Source organism: Bombina bombina, chromosome 5 (genome assembly GCF_027579735.1).
Source record: "Bombina bombina isolate aBomBom1 chromosome 5, aBomBom1.pri, whole genome shotgun sequence".
NCBI lineage: Eukaryota > Metazoa > Chordata > Amphibia > Anura > Bombinatoridae > Bombina > Bombina bombina.
In genome coordinates, this window is record NC_069503.1 from 103,270,866 (window position 1) to 103,292,124 (window position 21,259).

The 21,259-nt window shown below is 39.1% G+C and overlaps 1 protein-coding gene across 1 annotated transcript in view; it reads left to right on the forward strand.

The window, feature by feature from the left end:
* The first annotated feature begins 11,516 nt into the window (after nt 1-11,516).
* The window catches only part of LOC128660006 (zinc finger protein 585A-like), a 274,638-nt gene continuing 264,895 nt past the window's right edge, over nt 11,517-21,259 (forward strand). Inside the window, exons 1-2 of the mRNA XM_053713599.1 lie at nt 11,517-11,599; nt 12,052-13,315. Of these exons, the coding sequence (XP_053569574.1) occupies nt 12,060-13,315 (1,256 nt within the window). The 5' untranslated portion in view covers nt 11,517-11,599; nt 12,052-12,059. The remainder of the gene's footprint in view (nt 11,600-12,051; nt 13,316-21,259) is intronic.

The window sequence follows — 21,259 nt, forward strand, 5'->3', positions numbered from 1 at the left end:
TCAAGAATGAGGCTTCTATTGAACAGATTTGTAAGGCAGTGACTTGGTCTTCACTGCATACTTTTGCCAAATTTTACAAATTTGATACTTTTGCTTCTTCAGAGGCTATTTTTGGGAGAAAGGTTTTACAAGCAGTGGTGCCTTCCGTTTAGGTTACCTGTCTTGTTCCCTCCCTTCATCCGTGTCCTAAAGCTTTGGTATTGGTATCCCACAAGTAAGGATGAATCCGTGGACTGGATACACCTTGCAAGAGAAAACAGAATTTATGCTTACCTGATAAATTACGTTCTCTTGTATACCTCGCCAAACTTTTTAAGGCTAGCCCTGGGTTTGTGACCCCTCTTAAAGTGGGTTTACTGTAGAAAGATGACATCGCCTTTTGATTTTTTACAATCCCTCAAGGCCATTGATCTTTTTTGGGGGCTATTGAGACCTTTGGTATTATGGGAGATAAATTTAATATTTAACATTTTAGTATCCATTTAACTGTGAATATGAGCAGTTGTGAATTGTTTGCAAACATTGTACCATATCTTTTTCCATTGATAGGGAAAATATCTGAGAGTATGCCAGGATATCAAGCTTAATATAAAACAACACAACAACTGAAAACAATAAAAAAAAAAACCTTAACAAGCATTGAAAATTTTTAACCAAGACAATCTTAAACAGTGTGCTTGACATTCTGCAATACACTTTACTAAGGGGGAAGAGTACAGCATCTTTCTTTTAATTAGTACTAACCTGATTATATTAGAAAATGGGCAATTAACAATCGATATCATTGACCGGACAAGGTTGTAGTACATTTATATATATATATATATATATATATATATATATATATATATATATATATATATATATATATATATATATATATATATATATATATATATATATATATATATATATATATATATATAATATTATCAATATTATTATTATTAAGTTATACTATTATATATAGGGAAGAAATGAGGAGGGAAGGAGGGCCATAGGTATAACAAACATCTGCTCTAGGTATGTCTACCGTCCCCCCAAAGGGGATCATGTGGTGTGTCAAATTAAGACCGTAGGGCTTGATATTTAACTAAACAGGCGGGCCCCTCCTTATCATGTTTTTGGTAGCAGCCCCTTCTTAACTCCCAACATTATGAGAGTGCAAACTGGGTGCAACATTATACGTTGTACTCCTAAATCATAGTTATTGTCGATTAGTAGACTAAATTAAACTGTCTATCCATTGGTGCCAGCATATCTAATCTAGCAATTGTCTGAATTAGAACCTTTTGGTTGTGTAACTTAGTGCAGTTTTTTGCCAGCTGTTGTCCTAACTTTTAACAATAATTTAACTCTTGCTTTACAGATAACCTGACCTATACTTAAATCAGAACATTGCTCTATAATGCTTTATATTATACGTTCAGCATCCTATCTATCATATCTGAATTAGGCAGTGAAACAATCAGTATTATTGTACCTTTAAAAAAATTAAACATTATAGGAGTCATTACCAGTCCATGGCCAGTTATTCTTTCATACTTTATCAGTTTCTTCATACAATGGAGGGATCAGTCCCGGTCTTGGAAGTAAGGTGGGCTAAGCAGTAGCCGCACAGCGGCCTCAGAGGCCCAAAGTAATCTGATATCAATCTTGGGTTGGGAGACCAAATAGAGAGATTCAGGCAACTTTGTTTTCGAAAGGTATAGATTCCTCATGATGTTGAAGCACCATCAGCCGATGGATGAGATCCTGTCTTTCTCCTCTTTGGTTGTACTCTGTGCCATTGAGGTCTTTGCTTTCTTGGGTGCGATGGCCCAGGTTCCATGGCCGTGGGGAGGGCATTGAAAACTGGTTCATTTGGCGGGACAAATTTGAGGCCGAGAGTTCTGGAGAGTTGGTCAAGATCACTGAAGTCCTTATAGATGATTTGGGATCCATTATGACTTATTTTCAAGCTGAAGGGGAAGCCCCAGCGATACTTTATATGGTGCTCCTGTAAAGTGCTTGTAATAAATTTGATCTCCTTGCGTCTTTGTATCGTGTAAGGGCTGAGATCTTGATATACTTGAAGCGTGTGACCTTCATAGGATATAGATTGGTGAGCTCTATCTGCTTGCCATAGCGCCTCTTTTGCTGTAAAGCACAGTGATCTAATGATCACATCGCGCGGTGGCAGTGGGGGTTTGGGTGGGGGACACAGCGCCCTGTGGGCTCTATCTATGTCTTCATTTAGTAGTGGTGAGGAGTTAGGCGAAAGGTGGTGGAAGAGTTCTCCAAGGTAGCTTTTTAACTGCTCCTGTGGGATGTTCTCAGGGATATCTCGAATATGCAGATTATTCCTGCGTCCACGGTTGTCGAGGTCCTCCACTTTATCTTGTAGTGACTGAACCATAGAATCCTGTAGAGAGATTTGCTGTATATTTGAGCTAACAAGATTGTTCAAAGTATCTTGGCCCTCCTCCAAGCATTCAATCCTGCCACCCATCTCGTTAAGATCCTTCTTTAGGTCACGTATTTCTTCTTTAATAAAAGATTTAAGAGACTCCAGGTCTGATTTTGACGGCAATGTCCCCAATTTGGCTTGTATGGCCTGTAAAGAGTCATGGTGGCTATTAGGAGGCTCCTGAGAGGATGACATATCAGAGCTACCCAGGGAGGCAGCTGCAGGGTGCTCTGTTGCCTGAAAAAAGGAAGAGACTAAGGGAGTCTGTGATTGTACTTTTGCAGATTTATCTGTTTTTTGTCCCTTATTTGGGGTCATTGTGGTGCCCCCTGTTAAGGGCAGGATCTGCTGTATATGGAGAAGCAGTTTCCCCCTATGTGTCCTGTATATGAAGGATATTTGCGGTGCTAGTTCAGTGTGTATTAATTCACCTTCATTGCAGTGAGATCTAGCTCAGTTAGGATTATTTTTGTCTGGCCCCTTCGCCTGTCTGAAAACCTAAAAGTGCTCCCAGTCCGTGGCAGCGCTGTTGCCACTTGAATTATTATTAGGGCACAACCCTGTGCTTGATTGTTGCTGCAGCCCCAATAACTTTTTTAGACTGAGATGACCGGAGCACTGCACCCTCTGCCCAGCCACGTGGGTTATGATCCCATTCTAGGCTACAGCTCCGGTATGTTTATAGGCATCCAGGGAGGATCAAAACTTTACAGAGTTGTACCTGTTGCGTTATCGGCAGCTGGTCACCCAAGGGTCTCCGCAGTCCACTAACCAAATAGCATCGACTGAGTTGAAGGGAGGACTGAGACCTCCGTGCATCCAAGATGGCGGTATTCCTGCCGTTGTCGGGATTATTTTCTTTTTTTTTTTTTTAAATATTTATTTTGAAACCCATACAGTGTACAATCAATAACATCAAACCTTTTCTGCCTCACCGGGCAAGGTCAAACATAATGCAGAATAGAAACATAATATAATACAAGACATATATATACTTTGCCACGTTTGATTCATCATCTCAAAAAGAGCAAAACTTGTACACCGAGCTGGGACTTTTCCTGTTTTCCATACTTCAGAAGAAAAGAAAAGAGAAGAGAGAGAGAAAAAAGGAGAGAAAAAAGGAGAGGAGAAAAAAAAAAAAAAAAAAAAAAAAAAAAGAGAAAATTGATTGAAAAATTAATCTTCTCGCTTCACCCCCTGTCTCCTGACCAGAATTAAAATTTAGATTTCTGTACTATTGGAAATCCATGTATGTGGAAAGAGATTTAGTATGACCATTTCAGCGAAGCTTACTGAAGATGTAAAGGGCACTAAAATCTGTTTTTGTATAGGCCTGGGGAAAGAGTTAATAATGGGGTACCACCTTAGTAGGAACTTTTTAATTCTAACTTCAGAGGCCTCTTGTAAATGATATGATTAAAAAATAATTTGATCTTGAATGGCATGCATTATCTCGGATAGAACCGGCCCTTTTTTTTCTTTCCATTTTTTGAAAATACTTTGTCTAACAGCTAATATGGAGATATTTAGGGAACAGGTCCAGTGCCGGTCCACACTAGTCGCTGGAACAACCAGCAGGATAATGTCCCGGAACGTGAGAGAGACCATAACACCGTGTAAATTATTAAACCAATACATAAATTTCATCCAGAGCTGATTTATTTTAGGACAAGTCCATAGCATATGTAGTAAGTCCGCTTCCCTATACACACACCTAGGGCAAAAAGCTGATCTAGATGGATAGAATCGTGCTAATTTAGCTGGATAAAGATAAAAATTGTTTATTAATTTCATATGGGATTCTTTCCAAGTTGAGGGGACTTTACAATTTTCCAGAGATTTAAAGCTTTGTGTAATTCTCTCAGGCTCTGTATCTCCAATTAACCTACTCCAATGATCGCTGATTCTGCTGCGGAAACCCTCAGTTTGTTTAGAAAGCATTATGTCATACATTAGTGAAATCGAGGTGACTCCTGCCACCATTTTCTGTATTAAATCTCTGATATCGGACCATGCAACCGATAAGGGGAACCTCCAACCTTGTGACACGATAAAATGACGTACCTGAAAGAACGCAAATAGATCCGATCTTGGTAGTTGAAAAAGGGAGAACAAAGTTTCACCTTCTAATACTTTCTCATCTACGCCAATTAATTGCAAGATTTTATTTAACCCTTTTTCAGCCCAATTTTTAAAAGTTTTCTGACATAAACCGGGAGGGAAAAGCGGATTACCCCTGATTGGGAGAAACTCCGAAATTGAAAAATCAATTTCCAAAAATCTACAAAAATTATGCCATGCCAAAACTATATTTTTGATTGTAATTAGTGAAGAAACATTGGACGGCAGTTGACCTAATTTACAATGCAAAATCGCCGGTAATGCGAAAGGGTAAATCAGGAAGGACTCCTGTTTTAGAGAGACAAATGTATTTGTATTAGCCAACCAATCAATGGCAATTTTTACCATCGCTGCAATATTATAAAGATTGATATTGGGCAATGATAGGCCAGCAGCCCGTGATTTCTGCATTAATCTAGCCGATGAAATACGAGGTTTTTTATTTTGCCAAATAAATTTGGAGACAGAGGAATATAAACTTCTACAATCCCTGTTTGTTATAAACAGGGGCAAGTTTTGTATGGGGTAGAGAAGACGAGGAAATATGATAGTTTTGATTAGATTTACTCTGGCCGTGAGAGAGATCGGGAAAGAAGTCCATAGTTTCAGATCTAATTTGATTTTTTGAAATAATGAGAAATAATTATCTGTATACCAAAATTTAGGGTTTTTATGAAGCATTAGACCCAGATATGTCGGGATTATTTTCAAACCGCAACTGACGTTAGGAGTCTAGAGGTCCGGTATAACACTCCCCTTAGTTATAGCTAACCTTCCGGTAACTTTTTGCAGTTAAGTTGCGCTGTCACTTGTCCATTTGTAATGAGGAGAGATTAGGCTGTGTCGGAGCTGTGCTAAAGTTCAGCCATGTTCCAGCACGGCTTGGCTCTGCCCCCATCAATCTCTTCTATTTTACTTGTGAGTATTTTATTTTGATTCATTACCATCTCAGGATTTGCACTTATTATGCTTTGATTATCTTCAGAGAGTCTTTGTTCCAATTCACTTATTCTCTCTTGTTAGACTTTGAATTGTTCCATAATTATATCCAAGCGTGCATGAATTTCCTCTATATTTTCGGAATGATTAATGCTGAAACTTGAGTAGCAATAACTGCAGCATCCGGTGAATCCACTGATTTTTCTTCTGTAATTGCTTTAGTAGGTGAAATTTAAGGATTTATTGATTTTCTTTTCTGAATTTTTCAGTTTTGGAGACATTTCTGAATGAGAAAGATACTTATCCATCAGCTTATGTGAGCTAATTTTCTAGATCTTAACCACTTACTTATTTGTTCTTATGGTCCTAAGCAGGATTCCATACTATACGGACTCCCTTAACACGGGGGATAAAGCTCTTCAATTTGAGTCCAATATAGTAATACTGACATGCAGTCAAAAGAAAAAAATGATTTAGCTGATGTTGATGCTGGGGATTTAAATTAAGGGTATCACCTGTTTAGATATTCACAAAGTTCCTAGGCTCTTTCCCTTTATCTCTTTCTTCTCCCCCTTTTTTTCCTATTCCCCTTGTTTTATTTTATCCCAACAATTAAGTTTGCAGACACAAATCCCTGGGTCAGAGGTTATAACTGAATATTCGTAATTACACTGTTTATCGAGCTAAAAATGAGCTCAAGGCTAAGATTGGTGTTGGATATCCCCTTTTTTTCCTAGATCAATCTTGCCATAAAAGCGTATTTTTGGAGAGAGGATTGTAGTAATTAATATTCCCTTATTTTCTTGTTATAAATTATTTTTTTTCCTTTTTTTTTCTAGACTTCAAGTTCTTTATTTAAAATAGGAATAAAGTTTATCTGGCCTGATATGGCCTCCTACCTCCCTCCAGTTTCCTCCACAGTGCTGTTCGATTCTGGGGGTAAAGGTCTCAACCGGTGAGACACGTCCGCAGTGCCAGCTCCAGTTCTTCAAGCACCTGGCCCCTGCTTACTGGTCGGGGTGCGAATTCCCCTAGACCCTTCTTGATGCGTGGCTGCAACCTGTGGGGAAACCCACTCTTTCGCGCTCCGTACCACTCACTACCTCCTGCCATAGCGGCATGGTGACTTAACCGCTCCAGATGGCCTTCCTCCGGTTGTGGTACTCCCCCTGGCTCTCAGCGGCAAACACGGCTTTGTAAACCGCTTCCTCGTCTCCGCTCTCTTTCCAGGAGCGCAGGTGCGTTACGTGCTGTCGTCACCTACGCAGTATCTTAAACTTGTACATGTATATAAGTATATATTATATGTATGGAAATAAATGTTATATATCTGCTGGGAGCTTCTTGTAAATATAAATAGTAAAACAAAGACAAATTAAAGAAAACTCAGTTGCGGAGGGTAGCAATTTATATGTGTAGAATAAAATATAGTCGGTGAAATAAAATGTATTCTAGAAAGATTAGAAAAAGACACATTAGACAATACAGTTAGTTAACAAAGAATAAAAGGGTAAAATTATTAGTATAAAAATATTCAGCTTTGTATCTCATATTTATCTAATAATGTGTTAATATTATAAATCTGTTTGCAACTAAATTCTGTTAAAATAATATTTTCCATCAATAAAAACATAATATAATGCTATATCCTGAGATATTTTAGGACACAACAGAAAATCTCTCACATGTTAAATAGTTTGTTTCTTCCTTACTTATCCATATGATAATCACACCCTGAGGGAGAGGCAGGGACTCTGTATTCATGTGACACCAGAGGGGACAATAGACATCTATATGAGAACAAAAGTCCAGGTGTGACCCTCTCATTGTCTCCCAACTGACAAGTTGTACTCATGTGAGTCACACAGAGAAAGGTGACACTCCCACATTAGTATAAATATCTCTGTAACACTCAGTGATATCACAGGAGGAACCAGAGAGACTTCATACTTACAGAGCTTCTGCTAAACGGTAATATGCAAACCCTGACATAAATCTTTATTAACAGCCTCACACTGTTGTGCTTTATATAATGATGAGAAATATTGTTCTGTATTTTGTTATGATAGAGATAAACTATTTCACTTCATATAAGAAACTGAGTTTAAATAAAAAAACTTAACTGTACTTATTTAATTTGTTTTCTATATATCACGCTGTGTTAAAGTGAAAGTAAATCCTAGTGTTGTACAAACGCTAGGATTTACTATTGAAACAAATAAAGGGGACTTTAATTCATGAAGTATAAGATACTTCATGTAGAAAGCGCCTTTATTTGATTCAATCAATCGCTGTTTTTAGCTGCTACAGCAGCCCGTGGCTAAAAAATGTTTTGGCTAAGAGGGGTAAATCCGGCTCCTATTGGCGCCAAGCCGGATTTACCGCATGGCTATTGACTAAGAGGTGAAAACGTCACCACTTAGCCAAAATTGTTTTTTAGCCGTGGGCTGCTGTAGCAGCTAAAAACAGCGATCAATTGAAACAAATAAAGGAGCTTTCTACATGAAGTATCTTATATTTCATGAATGAAAGTCCCCTTTTATTTGTTTCAAAAGTCAATCCTAGCGTTTGTAAAACGCTAGGATTTACTATCACTTTAATTAATTTATTGTTTAGTTCTTACATTTAAATATATTAATTTAATACATTTTGATTTCTAGTATTTTGTAAAATGAATGTTTGTAGCAGAACCAAACAATATTCTGAAGCTTGAGGAGGTCTGACCAATAATACATGTGTGGGGGTTGTTCCTGTTATCCAATGAGCAATAGATTTTTAAGTATCAGCCAATTAGAATCCTGTATTTCCCTATAGGTTTATAATTAACTGTAGAGCCCAGATAAACCATTTTCATTTAATATTAGTGTGAAGCTGCTATTTGCTCCAGTAATAAATCTCACTCAGCTTATGGCCCTGTTGTATCAGTCTCATCACATTTACTGATCTAATCATAAATATCTTGTGATCTGCATATTATTTTATTTCTAATGAGGTTATTTTATAATACATTTCTTATTTCTATTAGCTGCACCTGTTTATCATCAGAACGTTTATCCCACTGATCTGTGACTGATTCTTGTTGTTAGTAAAGACCTTAGTAAGTGTATTCTGCACCTTCAGCTGCTGCTGTTTGTGTCACATGATCACAGACTTAAAGGGACAGTGTTTTTGCTTAAAAGCACAAGAAACCACAAATGTATCTCATTTAAATAATAATTATTTTATGATATTTGCTTTATTCTTTAAATATCCTTTATTGAAGCAGCTGTAATTCACTAATGGGAGCTAGCTGAGCACATAAGGTGAGCCAATGGCAAGAGGCTTGTATGTGCCAGTAAACAGCAGCTAGCGCACCATAGTGCTTTATATGATTTGTCACAAAGGTCCCCAAGGGAATAAAGCAGATTTGTTAATAGAAGGAAATTGGAAAGTTCTTTACATTTGAATCATAAAAGTGTAATTGTGACTTTGCTGTCCCTTTAATGTGTTTCACATGACTTGTTTTACCGGTGTATAAAATAGTATAAAGTGTATGGGAAATTTCACCTTTAGCTTTAGTTTTTATGTAAAATAACTGTTTGCTGTTTGTAATTTATTTTCATTATTAAATTGTACACATCCCTTTAAATGACCTGAGGCTCCGGCTCCTACTTAGCATATGCAGGAGTTCACATTATATAAAAATATGAGTCTGTTATTGGCTGATAGCTCTCACATGGTACAGGTGCAGAACTACATTTATCAGCAAACAATCTATTGCTCTTTTAAATTTCATAGTACATTTTATTGCATTGTATTTTTATTATGCATCTCTTGATTTTGTAATTCTATATGTTATAGTCCTTTTAAATGGACTGAACTTGTTAAAAAAAAAAACATCTCATTGTTATATCTCTATGTAAATGCAAACATTTCCTTTTCTTTTCTTTGTTTAAAGATAATTGAAATGAACATTTTAGTGCCTATCTTTCTCATACCCCATTGCAGTGTGATTTAAGACTCTGTATTGACCAAGAGAAGCTAAAGGACTGGGGGTGGAGCACATTACAAAATGTCTGACAGTGAGAATTAGTAGGAAGTAAAAAACCAATACTGCAGTATCCAATTTAACTTATATTTAAACAAATGATATTTAACATTTCTTTAAGGCGAAAATATTGTTTCATATAAATGACAGAAATACAAAGATTATAATATATTTGTAACATTGTGATATGGCCTCCCTCATAATTAGATTTTCTACCATTATGTTGTATAGATCTGGAAAGATTCATATTTAAAGTGATAGTAAACACCTAAAATGTTATTGTTTAAAGGGACACTCAATCAAAATTAAACTTTCATTATTCAGATAGAGCATGCCATTTTAAGCAACTTTCCAATTTACTTCCGTTAACAAAATGTGCACAGTCTTTTTATATTTAAACTTTTTGAGTCGCCGGCTCCTACTGATCATGTGCAAGAATAAGTGTGTATGCATTTGTGAATGGCTGAAGGCTGTCACATGTTACGTGTATGCATTTGTGATTGGCTGATGGCTGTCACATGGTAAAGGGGGAGTAGTAAAAGACATAACTTTTAAAATTGAAATGTCCAAGAAATATCAGTCAGCACCTGAACTACTTGCACGCCATGTAGGGGTACCACCAAACCCTACTAAATGCAGTGAAAGTCCAAGAAATATGGCAGCAATCAGTAGTTTAACAAATGGTCTTTATTTAGAGCACAGCAAACAAAACAGCGACGTTTCGGGAGCTTCCTCCCTTTGCTTGACAAAGGGAGGAATCTCCCGAAACGTCGCTGTTTTGTTTGCTGTGCTCTAAATAAAGACCATTTGTTAAACTACTGATTGCTGCCATATTTCTTGGACTTTTATAACTTTTAAAATTGTCAGAAAAAAAATCTACTACTCATTTGAAGTTCAGACTAAGTGTCATTGCATTGTCTTGTTATCTTGCATTTGTTAATTATGTAAATCTACTGTGTTGACTGGTCCTTTAATAAGATAGATAATCCCTTTAATTACTATTCCCTAGTTTTGCATAACCAACACTGTTATAGAAATACACTTTTTACCTCTAATTACCTTGAATCTAAGCTTCTGCAGACTGCCTTTGTATCTCAGATATTTTGACAGACTGGCATTTCAGGCAATTAGTGCTGACTCTTCAATAACTCCATGTGCATGAGCACAATGTTATTTATATGAAACACATGAACTAACACCCTCTAGCTGTGAAAAATGTCAAATGCATTTAGATAAGAGGCAACCTTCTAGGGGTTAGAAATAAGCATAGGAGCCTCCTAGGATTAACTGTCAACTAAGAATACCAAGAGAACAAAGCAAATATTATGATAAAAGTAAATTAGAAAGTTGTTTAAAATGACATGCCCTATTTGAATCATGAATTATTAATTTAGACTTTAATATCCCCTTAAGGGGAAATTATAACACACAGAGCTAACTGTACTAAATGCTTGTGGTTAATCAACATCACATATGTAATACCCTAATCAGCTGATCTGTATCACATGAATTGTTATGTGTGCCTTTAATTATACCATACGTACAGTTAATCGGAATCACTATTTATTATTATCCCTTTAAACCATTTAATATACTTTTTACAGACACGGCCAGAGCACTGAGAGATATCAGGTATTGATGTAACTGGAGTGAATAAGGGAACCTTCTTCCTGAGCACAGACATTGGAGCCTGTTATCGGCATGAACTCATATGTGTTAGGTGAGTAAAATAGATATTATGCTGACTTTAATTACTGGGAAATAGAATAGATCACTCATTAAACAAATATAAACTATTATATTTATATCTGCATCTTTAAGAACAATTGTGTCAGTGACGTTATAAAGGAGGAGCAACCCCCATTGGGCTGAGGAGGAGGGTAAAAAATACTACTCCCCCTCTGTCCTTTTAGACTGACCATGTCCAACAACGGCCTAACCTCAACTGCACCTTCCCTGACCTCGCCGATGGAACTCCCATAACTACACTTAAATGACTACCTTGTTCCCAGTGAGTGTTCCCCACTCCAGAACCGCCCCTGATTTGTGTGCTTAATTTTACAGTGAGTATTATTAAACTAATACAGTTTTTGTCTGTTTATATAAACCACAGCCTAAAGATTATTAAAAGGTCACTGCTTCTTAACCTCTCAAACTATCTCACACTGATTATTAGTCTGTGATGATTAAGACATCATGTTCTCACCCAACTGGTTATGCATGAGCCGGGCAGGGCTGTATGTGCAGATGTTTGTGCAATGTTAAATGAGGATGGTGGATGCCACCTCTCTTGCCTAGAATACAGATGTACTTGTTCCCTGGCTGTGAACATTATGCAACATTCTCTGTCCTCATTTTTTAATTTGTGATTTACAGGTAAATACATTTAAAAATAAACACAAAACAGAAGATATTTTGTTGTGTATAAAAGAATAAAATTATTTTTTTATAAGATGGATTATATTATAAAGAATAAATATTGTTATTTGTCTTTATTTCATTTATTTTTATTTAGACAAACACATGAATAGTTCATATCCATTCTTCACTACAGGAAGCATCAGAATGATACCAAAGACTCCAATAGTCTTGGACACCAATGACTATGCGCAAACATTGGGAAAATCACAGCATATATTGAAAGAAGATGGTGAATTGGCAGGAACTGGGAAGCAATCATTATGTACAGAGAGTAATTTAGTCATTAAACAAAAGGACAATAATTATGCCTTATCTAGTGGAATGAGTATTCCAGAGGATAAACCACACACATTTACTGAGATTGCAAAACATTTTAAAGAAGGGAAAAGTCTACAGTCTAACCAAATGATTCATACAAAGGAGAAATATTTCACATGTACAGAGTGTGGAAAAAGTTTTACAGAAAAGAGTTATCTGAAAACTCATGAAAGGATTCACACAGGGGAAAAGCCTTTCACATGTACAGAGTGTGGAAAAAGTTTTACAGAAACGAGTCATCTGAAAACTCATGAAAGGATTCACACAGGAGAAAAGCCTTTCACATGTACAGAGTGTGGAAAAAGTTTTACACAAATAAGTAATCTGAAATGTCATAAAAGGATTCACACAGGAGAAAAGCCGTTCACATGTACAGAGTGTGGAAAAAGTTTTATAGAAAAGAGTAGTCTGAAAAGTCATGAAAGGATTCACACAGGAGAAAAGCCTTTCACATGTGCAGAGTGTGGAAAAAGTTTTACAGAAAAGAGTCATCTGAAAACTCATGAAAGGATTCACACAGGGGAAAAGCCTTTCAGATGTACAGAGTGTGGAAAAAGTTTTACAGAAAAGAGTCGTCTGAAAAAGCATGAAATGATTCACACAGGGGAAAAGCCTTTCACGTGTACAGAGTGTGGAAAAAGTTTTACACAAAAAGGTAATCTGAAAAGTCATGAAAGGAGTCACACAGGAGAAAAGCCTTTCACATGTACAGAGTGTGGCAAAAGTTTTACAGAAAAGAGTGATCTGAAAACTCATGAAAGGATTCACACAGGGGAAAAGCCTTTCACATGTACAGAGTGTGGCAAAAGTTTTACAGAAAAGAGTGACCTGAAAACTCATGAAAGGATTCACACAGGGGAAAAGCCTTTCACATGTACAGAGTGTGGCAAAAGTTTTACAGAAAAGAGTAGCCTGAAAACTCATGAAAGGATTCACACAGGGGAAAAGCCTTTCACATGTACAGAGTGTGGAAAAAGTTTTACAGAAAAGAGTAATCTTAAAAAACATGAAAGGATTCACACTGGAGAAAAGCCTTTCACATGTACAGAGTGTGGAAAAAGTTTTATATTTATCAGTAATCTGAAAACTCATGAAAGGAATCACAAGGGAAAAAACCTTTTAAATGTTTAGAAAGTGGAAAAAAGGTTTTCCATCTTAATGGGAGGAGAGTCCACTGCTTCATTCATTACTTGTGGGAATTAAGAACCTGGCCACTAGGAGGAGGCAAAGCAGTGACATGCCCTCATAGGAGGCAAGTGAGGCAGTGCCGCACCTGCAAATTTCAGAGAAAAAGTTTTTTAATAACTAATTCCCCCCAAAAATCTCAGATTTTATGATTTACATGCATACATTTGTACACATCCCATGTTGCGCAATGGAGAGGCTATGAGCCATTCAGCTACCTTCCATTGCACAACATGGGATTTGTGTGTGAGCGAGCTGCACGATTTAGTGCCACCCAGTGGTGCTGCTTAAGACTAGCTCTTCGCGCGGCCAATTATGGTCCCAAAGTTTTTTTTTTTTAAAGGAGCCTCGAGCCAATCGGGTCTGGAATTCCCTCAGTGTCATCACGTGAAGAGACGTGATTGGTCAACTGACTGAACTGGAGGAGGCGTGACTGTGTTCCTTCCTAGTACTGCGTGCGGCTGCAGGAGCCTCAGCCTCGTGGGAAGAAGCCTTAGCATCATGTATGAGTGACTGACTGCTGCTGTCTGCAGTGTGTCTTGACGAGTAGGAGAATAGAATAGATCAAGTTCAACTGTGACTGTGTCCACTTACAGTCTTGGAGTTGGACTTCACTAAATTGAAGAGGTGCAGTTGTGGCTGAGACTGAGTGTCGTCACTGTTGTGAGGAGAATGATCAGAAGGAGGACCAGCCAGCTAGTGCCAATTCCCAGGACCGGACTGAACGTCGGGCATACCGGGCATTTGCCCAGTAGGCCGCGTGGTAGTTTAGCCCCACCCACTGCAACTGCATTATTTTATATTAAGTATGGCATTCAATACATTTTGTTAGCAATGAATAATACATTATTGTAAATAATATGTTCGTGGTGACATTGTTTATTATGTAGTATGTATATATTATGTTTATTTGCAAAATTGGCATATACTGGTACAGAGGCCGGCGTGCTGCACACTATCTGGTGGAGAGACTGAGTTAGAGTAACACACACGGCACGCGGCTGCACTACACTGATGCTGCGTGCCGTGTCCAAGTAGTGACAATCCAATCATCTGAGTCAGGAGATCAGATTCAGCTCAGCAGGTGAGGTCAGCCCAGACTACTTGTAAGCTGTCGATCTTCCTGTTCCCTCTGCCTGAGCAGAACCTACTCACCCTGTCTCTATATGAGAGACCACCAGGATGAATATGGTCCATGCTGCAGGCAGATGGAACAGCAAGCTACATTCTGAATCTGCTCTGCTGGGGGCCCCGACTGCCTCAATGAGACAGACTGGGGGCAAAGTGGAGGCCAAGATTGGGAAGTCAAGTGATTCAGTGAAGACGCTGCAGAGGGGGTTTACTGAGTGTGCTGCACACTGTCAGAGAGGGTGAGTTATGTAGGGGCCGATAAGAGGGCAGCCAGTGAATCTCCTGAGGGGGTTGGTTACCAGGTCAGCACAGCACTACATAGGGGTGGGCCCCTTGTAGCAAAGTCAAACTGAACAACAGGGGAGACTAAGGGGTCTGGCTGGCAAATGCATATCAAAGAGTCAGACCCTGTTGTATGGATCAATCATCATGACACTGTTTTGGAGGTAGGCAGGCCAGTCTGACCACTGGTTTTTAGTTAAGTTTACATGCTAAAAGTAGTAATGCAAGACAGGTTAATTTAAAGTAACAGGCTACTGCCCTTTACGCACTGACATCAATGCTTTAAATAATAATAAAAAAAAAAATATATATATATATATATACGTTAATATAACTTCTCTGACACCAAGTCATTTAATTAATGTGCCAAAAGTGTGTTTTATGCACAAAAAGGTGCATAATTTAAATTAAAAAAGCATGTTTTTTGGTGCAGCTCTATAACAAAAACATTGATGACTTTAATTGGCAGCTGTTAATATTACTGCTGGTGGTTAAAACAGTCAACATCTATGTCAAAAAGCATAATAAGAAAAATAACAAATTGTCTCAAAAATACAGACGTGAGTACCAGTTTGTTTCCCCTTTGTACAGAAAACATGTTTTCTCTTGTTAAGTGTATCCAGTCCACGGATCATCCATTACTTATGGGATATATTCCCTTCCCAACAGGAAGTTGTAAGAGGATCACCCACAGCAGAGCTGCTATATAGCTCCTCCCCTCACATGTCATATCCAGTCATTCTCTTGCAACCCTCAACATAGATGGAGGTCGTGAGAGGAGTGTGGTGTTTTATACTTAATTAATTCTTCAATCAAAAGTTTGTTATTTTTAAATGGCACCGGAGTGTGCTGTTTTTTCTCAGGCAATATTTGGAAGAAGAATCTGCCTGCGTTTTCTATGATCTTAGCAGAAGTAACTAAGATCCACTGGCTGTTCTCACACATTCTGAGGAGTGGGGTAACTTCAGAAAGGGAATGGCGTGCGGGGTCTCCTGCAACTAAGGTATGTGCAGTAAAATATTTTTCTAAGGAATGGAATTGACTAAGAAAATACTGCTGATACCGAAGTAATGTAAGTAAAGCCTTAAATGCAGCGAAAGCGACTGGTATCAGGCTTATTAATGTATGTGCAGTAAAATAATTTTCTAAGGAATGGAATTTGACTAAGAAAATGCTGCTAATACTGAAGTAATGTAGTAAAGCCTTAAATGCAGTAGAAGCGACTGGTATCAGGCTTATCAATAGAGATACATACTCTTTAAAAAAGGATGTTTAAAACGTTTGCTGGCATGTTTAATAGTTTTTTGAGGTACATTGGTGATAAAACTTATTGGGGCATAATTTTTTCCACATGGCTGACTTATTTTCTGCATAGAAACAGTTAACTGAGGCTTCCCACTGTTGTAATAATGAGTGGGAGGGGCCTATTTTAGCGCTTTTTTGTGCAGTAAAAATTCAGACTCAGTCTTCCTGCTTCTTCCTGCATGATCCAGGTCGTCTTTAGAGAGCTCAAGGGACTTCAAAAGTCATTTTGAGGGAGGTAATCAGTCACAGCAGACCTGTGACAGTGTGTTTGACTGTGTTAAAAACGTTTTTTTCTCTATTGATTATCCGTTTTGGGTATTAAGGGGTTAATCATCCATTTGCAAGTGGGTGCAATGCTCGGCTAACTTAATACATTTACTGTGAAAATTTGGTTGCTATAACTGATTTGGTTCATTGTTATTTCAACTTGAGACAGGTTTTGTGCTTCTTAAAGGCGCAGTAGCGTTTTTTATATTGCTTGTAAACTTATTTTAAAGTGTTTTCCAAGCTTGCTAGTCTCATTGCTAGTCTGTTTAAACATGTCTGACACAGATGAATCTGTTTGTTCATTATGTTTGAAGGCCAGTGTGGAGCCCCATAGAAATATGTGTACTAAATGTATTGATTTCACTTTAAATAATAAAGGTCAGTCTTTATCTGTAAAAGAATTATCACCAGACAACGAGGGGGAAGTTATGCCGACTAACTCTCCTCACGTGTCAGTACCTTCGCCTCCCGCTCAGGAGGCGCGTGCTAATATGGCGCCAAGTACATCAGAGACGCCCATAGCAATCACTTTACAGGACATGGCTACAATCATGAATAATACCCTGACAGAAGTATTATCTAGATTGCCAGAATTAAGAGGCAAGCGCGATAGCTCTGGGATTAGGACAGAGCGCGCTGGTGCTGTGAGAGTCATGTCCGATACTGCGTCACAGTTTGCAGAACATGAGGACGGAGAGCTTCATTCTGTGGATGACGGATCTGATCCAGGGAAACCGGATTCAGAGATCTCTAATTTTAAATTTAAGCTTGAGAACCTCCGTGTATTGCTAGGAGAGGTTTTAGCTGCTCTGAATGACTGTAACACAGTTGCAATTCCAGAGAAATTGTGTAGGCTGGATAGATACTATGCGGTGCCGGTGTGTACTGACGTTTTTCCTATACCTAAAAGGCTTACAGAAATTATTAGCAAGGAGTGGGATAGACCCGGTGTGCCCTTTTCCCCACCTCCTATATTTAGGAAAATGTTTCCAATAGACGCCACTACACGGGACTTATGGCAGACGGTCCCTAAGGTGGAGGGAGCAGTTTCTACTTTAGCTAAGCGTACCACTATCCCGGTGGAGGATAGTTGTGCTTTTTCAGATCCAATGGATAAAAAATTAGGTTACCTTAAGAAAATGTTTGTTCAACAAGGTTTTATCTTACAGCCCCTTGCATGCATTGCGCCTGTCACTGCTGCTGCGGCATTCTGGTTTGAGTCTCTGGAAGAGGCCATTCACACAGCTCCATTGGATGAAATTATGGACAAGCTTAAAGCACTTAAGCTAGCTAATGCATTTGTTTCTGATGCCATTGTACATTTAACTAAACTAACGGCTAAGAACTCCGGATTCGCCATCCAGGCGCGGAGAGCGCTATGGCTTAAATCCTGGTCAGCTGACGTGACTTCTAAATCTAAATTACTTTAATATTCCTTTCAAGGGGCAGACCTTATTCGGGCCCGGCTTGAAAGAAATTATTGCTGAAATTACTGGAGGTAAGGGTCATACCCTTCCTCAGGACAGGGCCAAATCAAAGGCCAAACAGTCTAATTTTTGTGCCTTTCGAAATTTCAAGGCAGGAGCAGCATCAACTTCCTTCGCTCCAAAACAGGAAGGAACTGTTGCTCGTTACAGACAGGCCTGGGAAACTAACCAGTCCTGGAACAAGGGCAAGCGGGCCAGAAAACCTACTACTGCCCCTAAGACAGCATGAAGGAACGGCCCCCTATCCGGAAACGGATCTAGTGGGGGGCAGACTTTCTCTCTTCGCCCAGGCGTGGGCAAGAGATGTCCAGGATCCCTGGGCGTTGAAGATCATATCTCAGGGATATCTTCTGGACTTCAAAGCTTTTCCTCCTCGAGGGAGATTCCATCTATCAAAGTTATCAGAAAACCAGATAAAGAAAGAGGCATTCCTACGCTGTGTACAAGACCTCCTAGCAATGGGGGTGATCCACCCTGTTGCGCGGACGGAACAAGGGCAGGGATTTTACTCAAATCTGTTTGTGGTTCCCAAGAAAGAGGGAACCTTCAGACCAATCTTGGACCTAAAGATCTTAAACAAATTCCTAAGAGTTCCATCATTCAAAATGGAAACTATTCGAACCATCCTACCCATGATCCAAGAGGGTCAGTACATGACCACAGTGGACTTAAAGGATGCCTACCTTCACATACCAATTCACAAAGATCATTATCGGTACCTAAGATTTGCCTTTCTAGACAGGCATTACCAGTTTGTAGCTCTTCCCTTCGGGTTAGCTACGGCCCCGAGAATCTTTACAAAGGTTCTGGGCTCACTTCTGGCGGTTCTAAGACCGCGAGGCATAGTGGTGGCTCCGTATCTAGACGACATCCTGATACAGGCGTCAAGCTTTCAAATTGCCAAGTCTCATACAGAGATAGTTCTGGTTTCTCCAACATAGGTGTGTCCGGTCCACGGCGTCATCCTTACTTGTGGGATATTCTCTTCCCCAACAGGAAATGGCAAAGAGCCCAGCAAAGCTGGTCACATGATCCCCCCTAGGCTCCGCCTTCCCCAAGTCATTCTCTTTGCCGTTGTACAGGCAACATCTCCACGGAGATGGCTTAGAGTTTTTTGGTGTTTAAATGTAGTTTTATTGCTTCAATCAAGAGTTTGTTATTTTAAAATAGTGCTGGTATGTACTATTTACTCTGAAACAGAAAAGAGATGAAGATTTCTGTTTGTAAGAGGAAGATGATTTTAGCAACCGTTACTAAAATCGATGGCTGTTCCACACAGGACTGTTGAGATGAAGTAACTTCAGTTGGGGGAACAGTGTGCAGACTTTTACTGCTTGAAGTATGACACATTTCTAACAAGACTTGGTAATGCTGGAAGCTGTCATTTTCCCTATGGGATCCGGTAAGCCATTTTAATAACAATTATAAAGGGCTTCACAAGGGCTGTAAAGACTGGTAGACATTTTTCTGGGCTAAAACGTTTGTTTTATAAGCATGTTTAATGGTATTATTACTCTGAGGAGTTGTTTTTATCTGGGTATGTTGGTAATAAAAACGGCAGGCACTGTTTTGGACACCTTTTTCACTGGGGGCCTTCTCTAGTCTTAGGCAGAGCCTCAGTTTCGCGCCACTAATGCGCAGTTGTTTTTGGGAGTCAGAGCATGCAGATGCATGTGTGAGGAGCTCAGATACACTGAAAAAGCGTGCTGAAGGCGTCATTTGGTATCGTATTCCCCTCTGGGCTTGGTTGGGTCTCAGCAAAGCAGATACCAGGGACTGTATAGGGGTTAAATGTAAAAACGGCTCCGGTTCCGTTATTTTTAGAGTTAAATCTTTCAAATTTGGTGTGCAATACTTTCAAGGCTTTATGACACTGTGGTGAAATTTTGGTGACAGTAACGGTTTTATTTTAAAACGTTTTTTTGTACTTTGTTATCAAGTTTATGCCTGTTTATCATGTCTGTACCTTCAGATAGACTATGTTCTGTATGTCAGGAAGCCAAAGTTCCTTCTCATTTAAATATATGTGATGCATGTGATAGTGAAAATGATGCCCAAGATGATTCCTCTAGTGAGGGGAGTAAGCATGGTACTGCATCATCCCCTTATGTGTCTACACCAGTCTTGCCCACACAAGAGGCCCCTAGTACATCTAGTGCGCCTATTATTCTTACTATGCAACAATTAACGGCTGTAATGGATAATTCTATTAAAAACATTTTAGCCAAAATGCCCACTTATCAGCGAAAGCGCGACTGCTCTGTTTTAGATACTGTAGAGCATGAGGGCGCAGATGATAATGGTTCTGACATGCCCTTACACCAGTCTGAAGGGGCTAGGGAGGTTTTGTCTGAGGGAGAAATTTCAGATTCAGGAAAAATTTCTCAACAAGCTGAACCTGATGTTATTACATTCAAATTTAAATTGGAACATCTCCGCGCTCTGCTTAAGGAGGTGCTTTCTACTCTGGATGATTGTGACAATTTGGTCGTTCCAGAGAAATTATGTAAGATGGACAAGTTTCTAGAGGTCCCGGTGCCCCCCGAAGCTTTTCCTATACCCAAGCGGGTGGTGGATATTGTAAACAAAGAATGGGAAAGGCCCGGCATACCTTTTGTCCCTCCCCCTATATTTAAGAAATTGTTTCCTATAGTCGACCCCAGAAAGGACTTATGGCAGACAGTCCCTAAGGTCGAGGGGGCGGTCTCTACCTTAAACAAACGCACCACTATCCCTATAGAAGATAGTTGTGCTTTCAAAGATCCTATGGATAAAAAGTTAGAAGGGTTGCTTAAAAAGATGTTTGTTCAGCAAGGTTACCTTCTACAGCCAATTTCATGCATTGTTCCTGTTACTACAGCAGCGTCTTTTTGGTTTGATGAACTAGAAAAGTCGCTAGATAAAGCTACCCCTTTGGAGGAGATTATGGACAGAATTCGTGCTCTTAAATTGGCTAATTCTTTTACTCTAGACGCTACCCTGCAATTAGCTAGATTAGCGGCGAAAAATTCAGGGTTTGCTATTGTGGCGCGCAGAGCGCTATGGCTAAAATCTTGGTCAGCGGATGCGTCATCCAAGAACAAATTGCTTAATATTCCTTTCAAGGGGAAAACGCTGTTTGGCCCTGACTTGAAAGAGATTATTTCAGATATCACTGGGGGAAAGGGCCATGCCCTTCCTCAGGATAGGTCTTTCAAGGCTAAAAATAAGCCTAATTTTCGTCCCTTTCGTAGAAACGGACCAGCCTCAAGCTCTACGCCCTCTAAGCAAGAGGGTAATACGTCTCAAGCCAAGCCAGCCTGGAAGCCCATGCAAGGCTGGAACAAA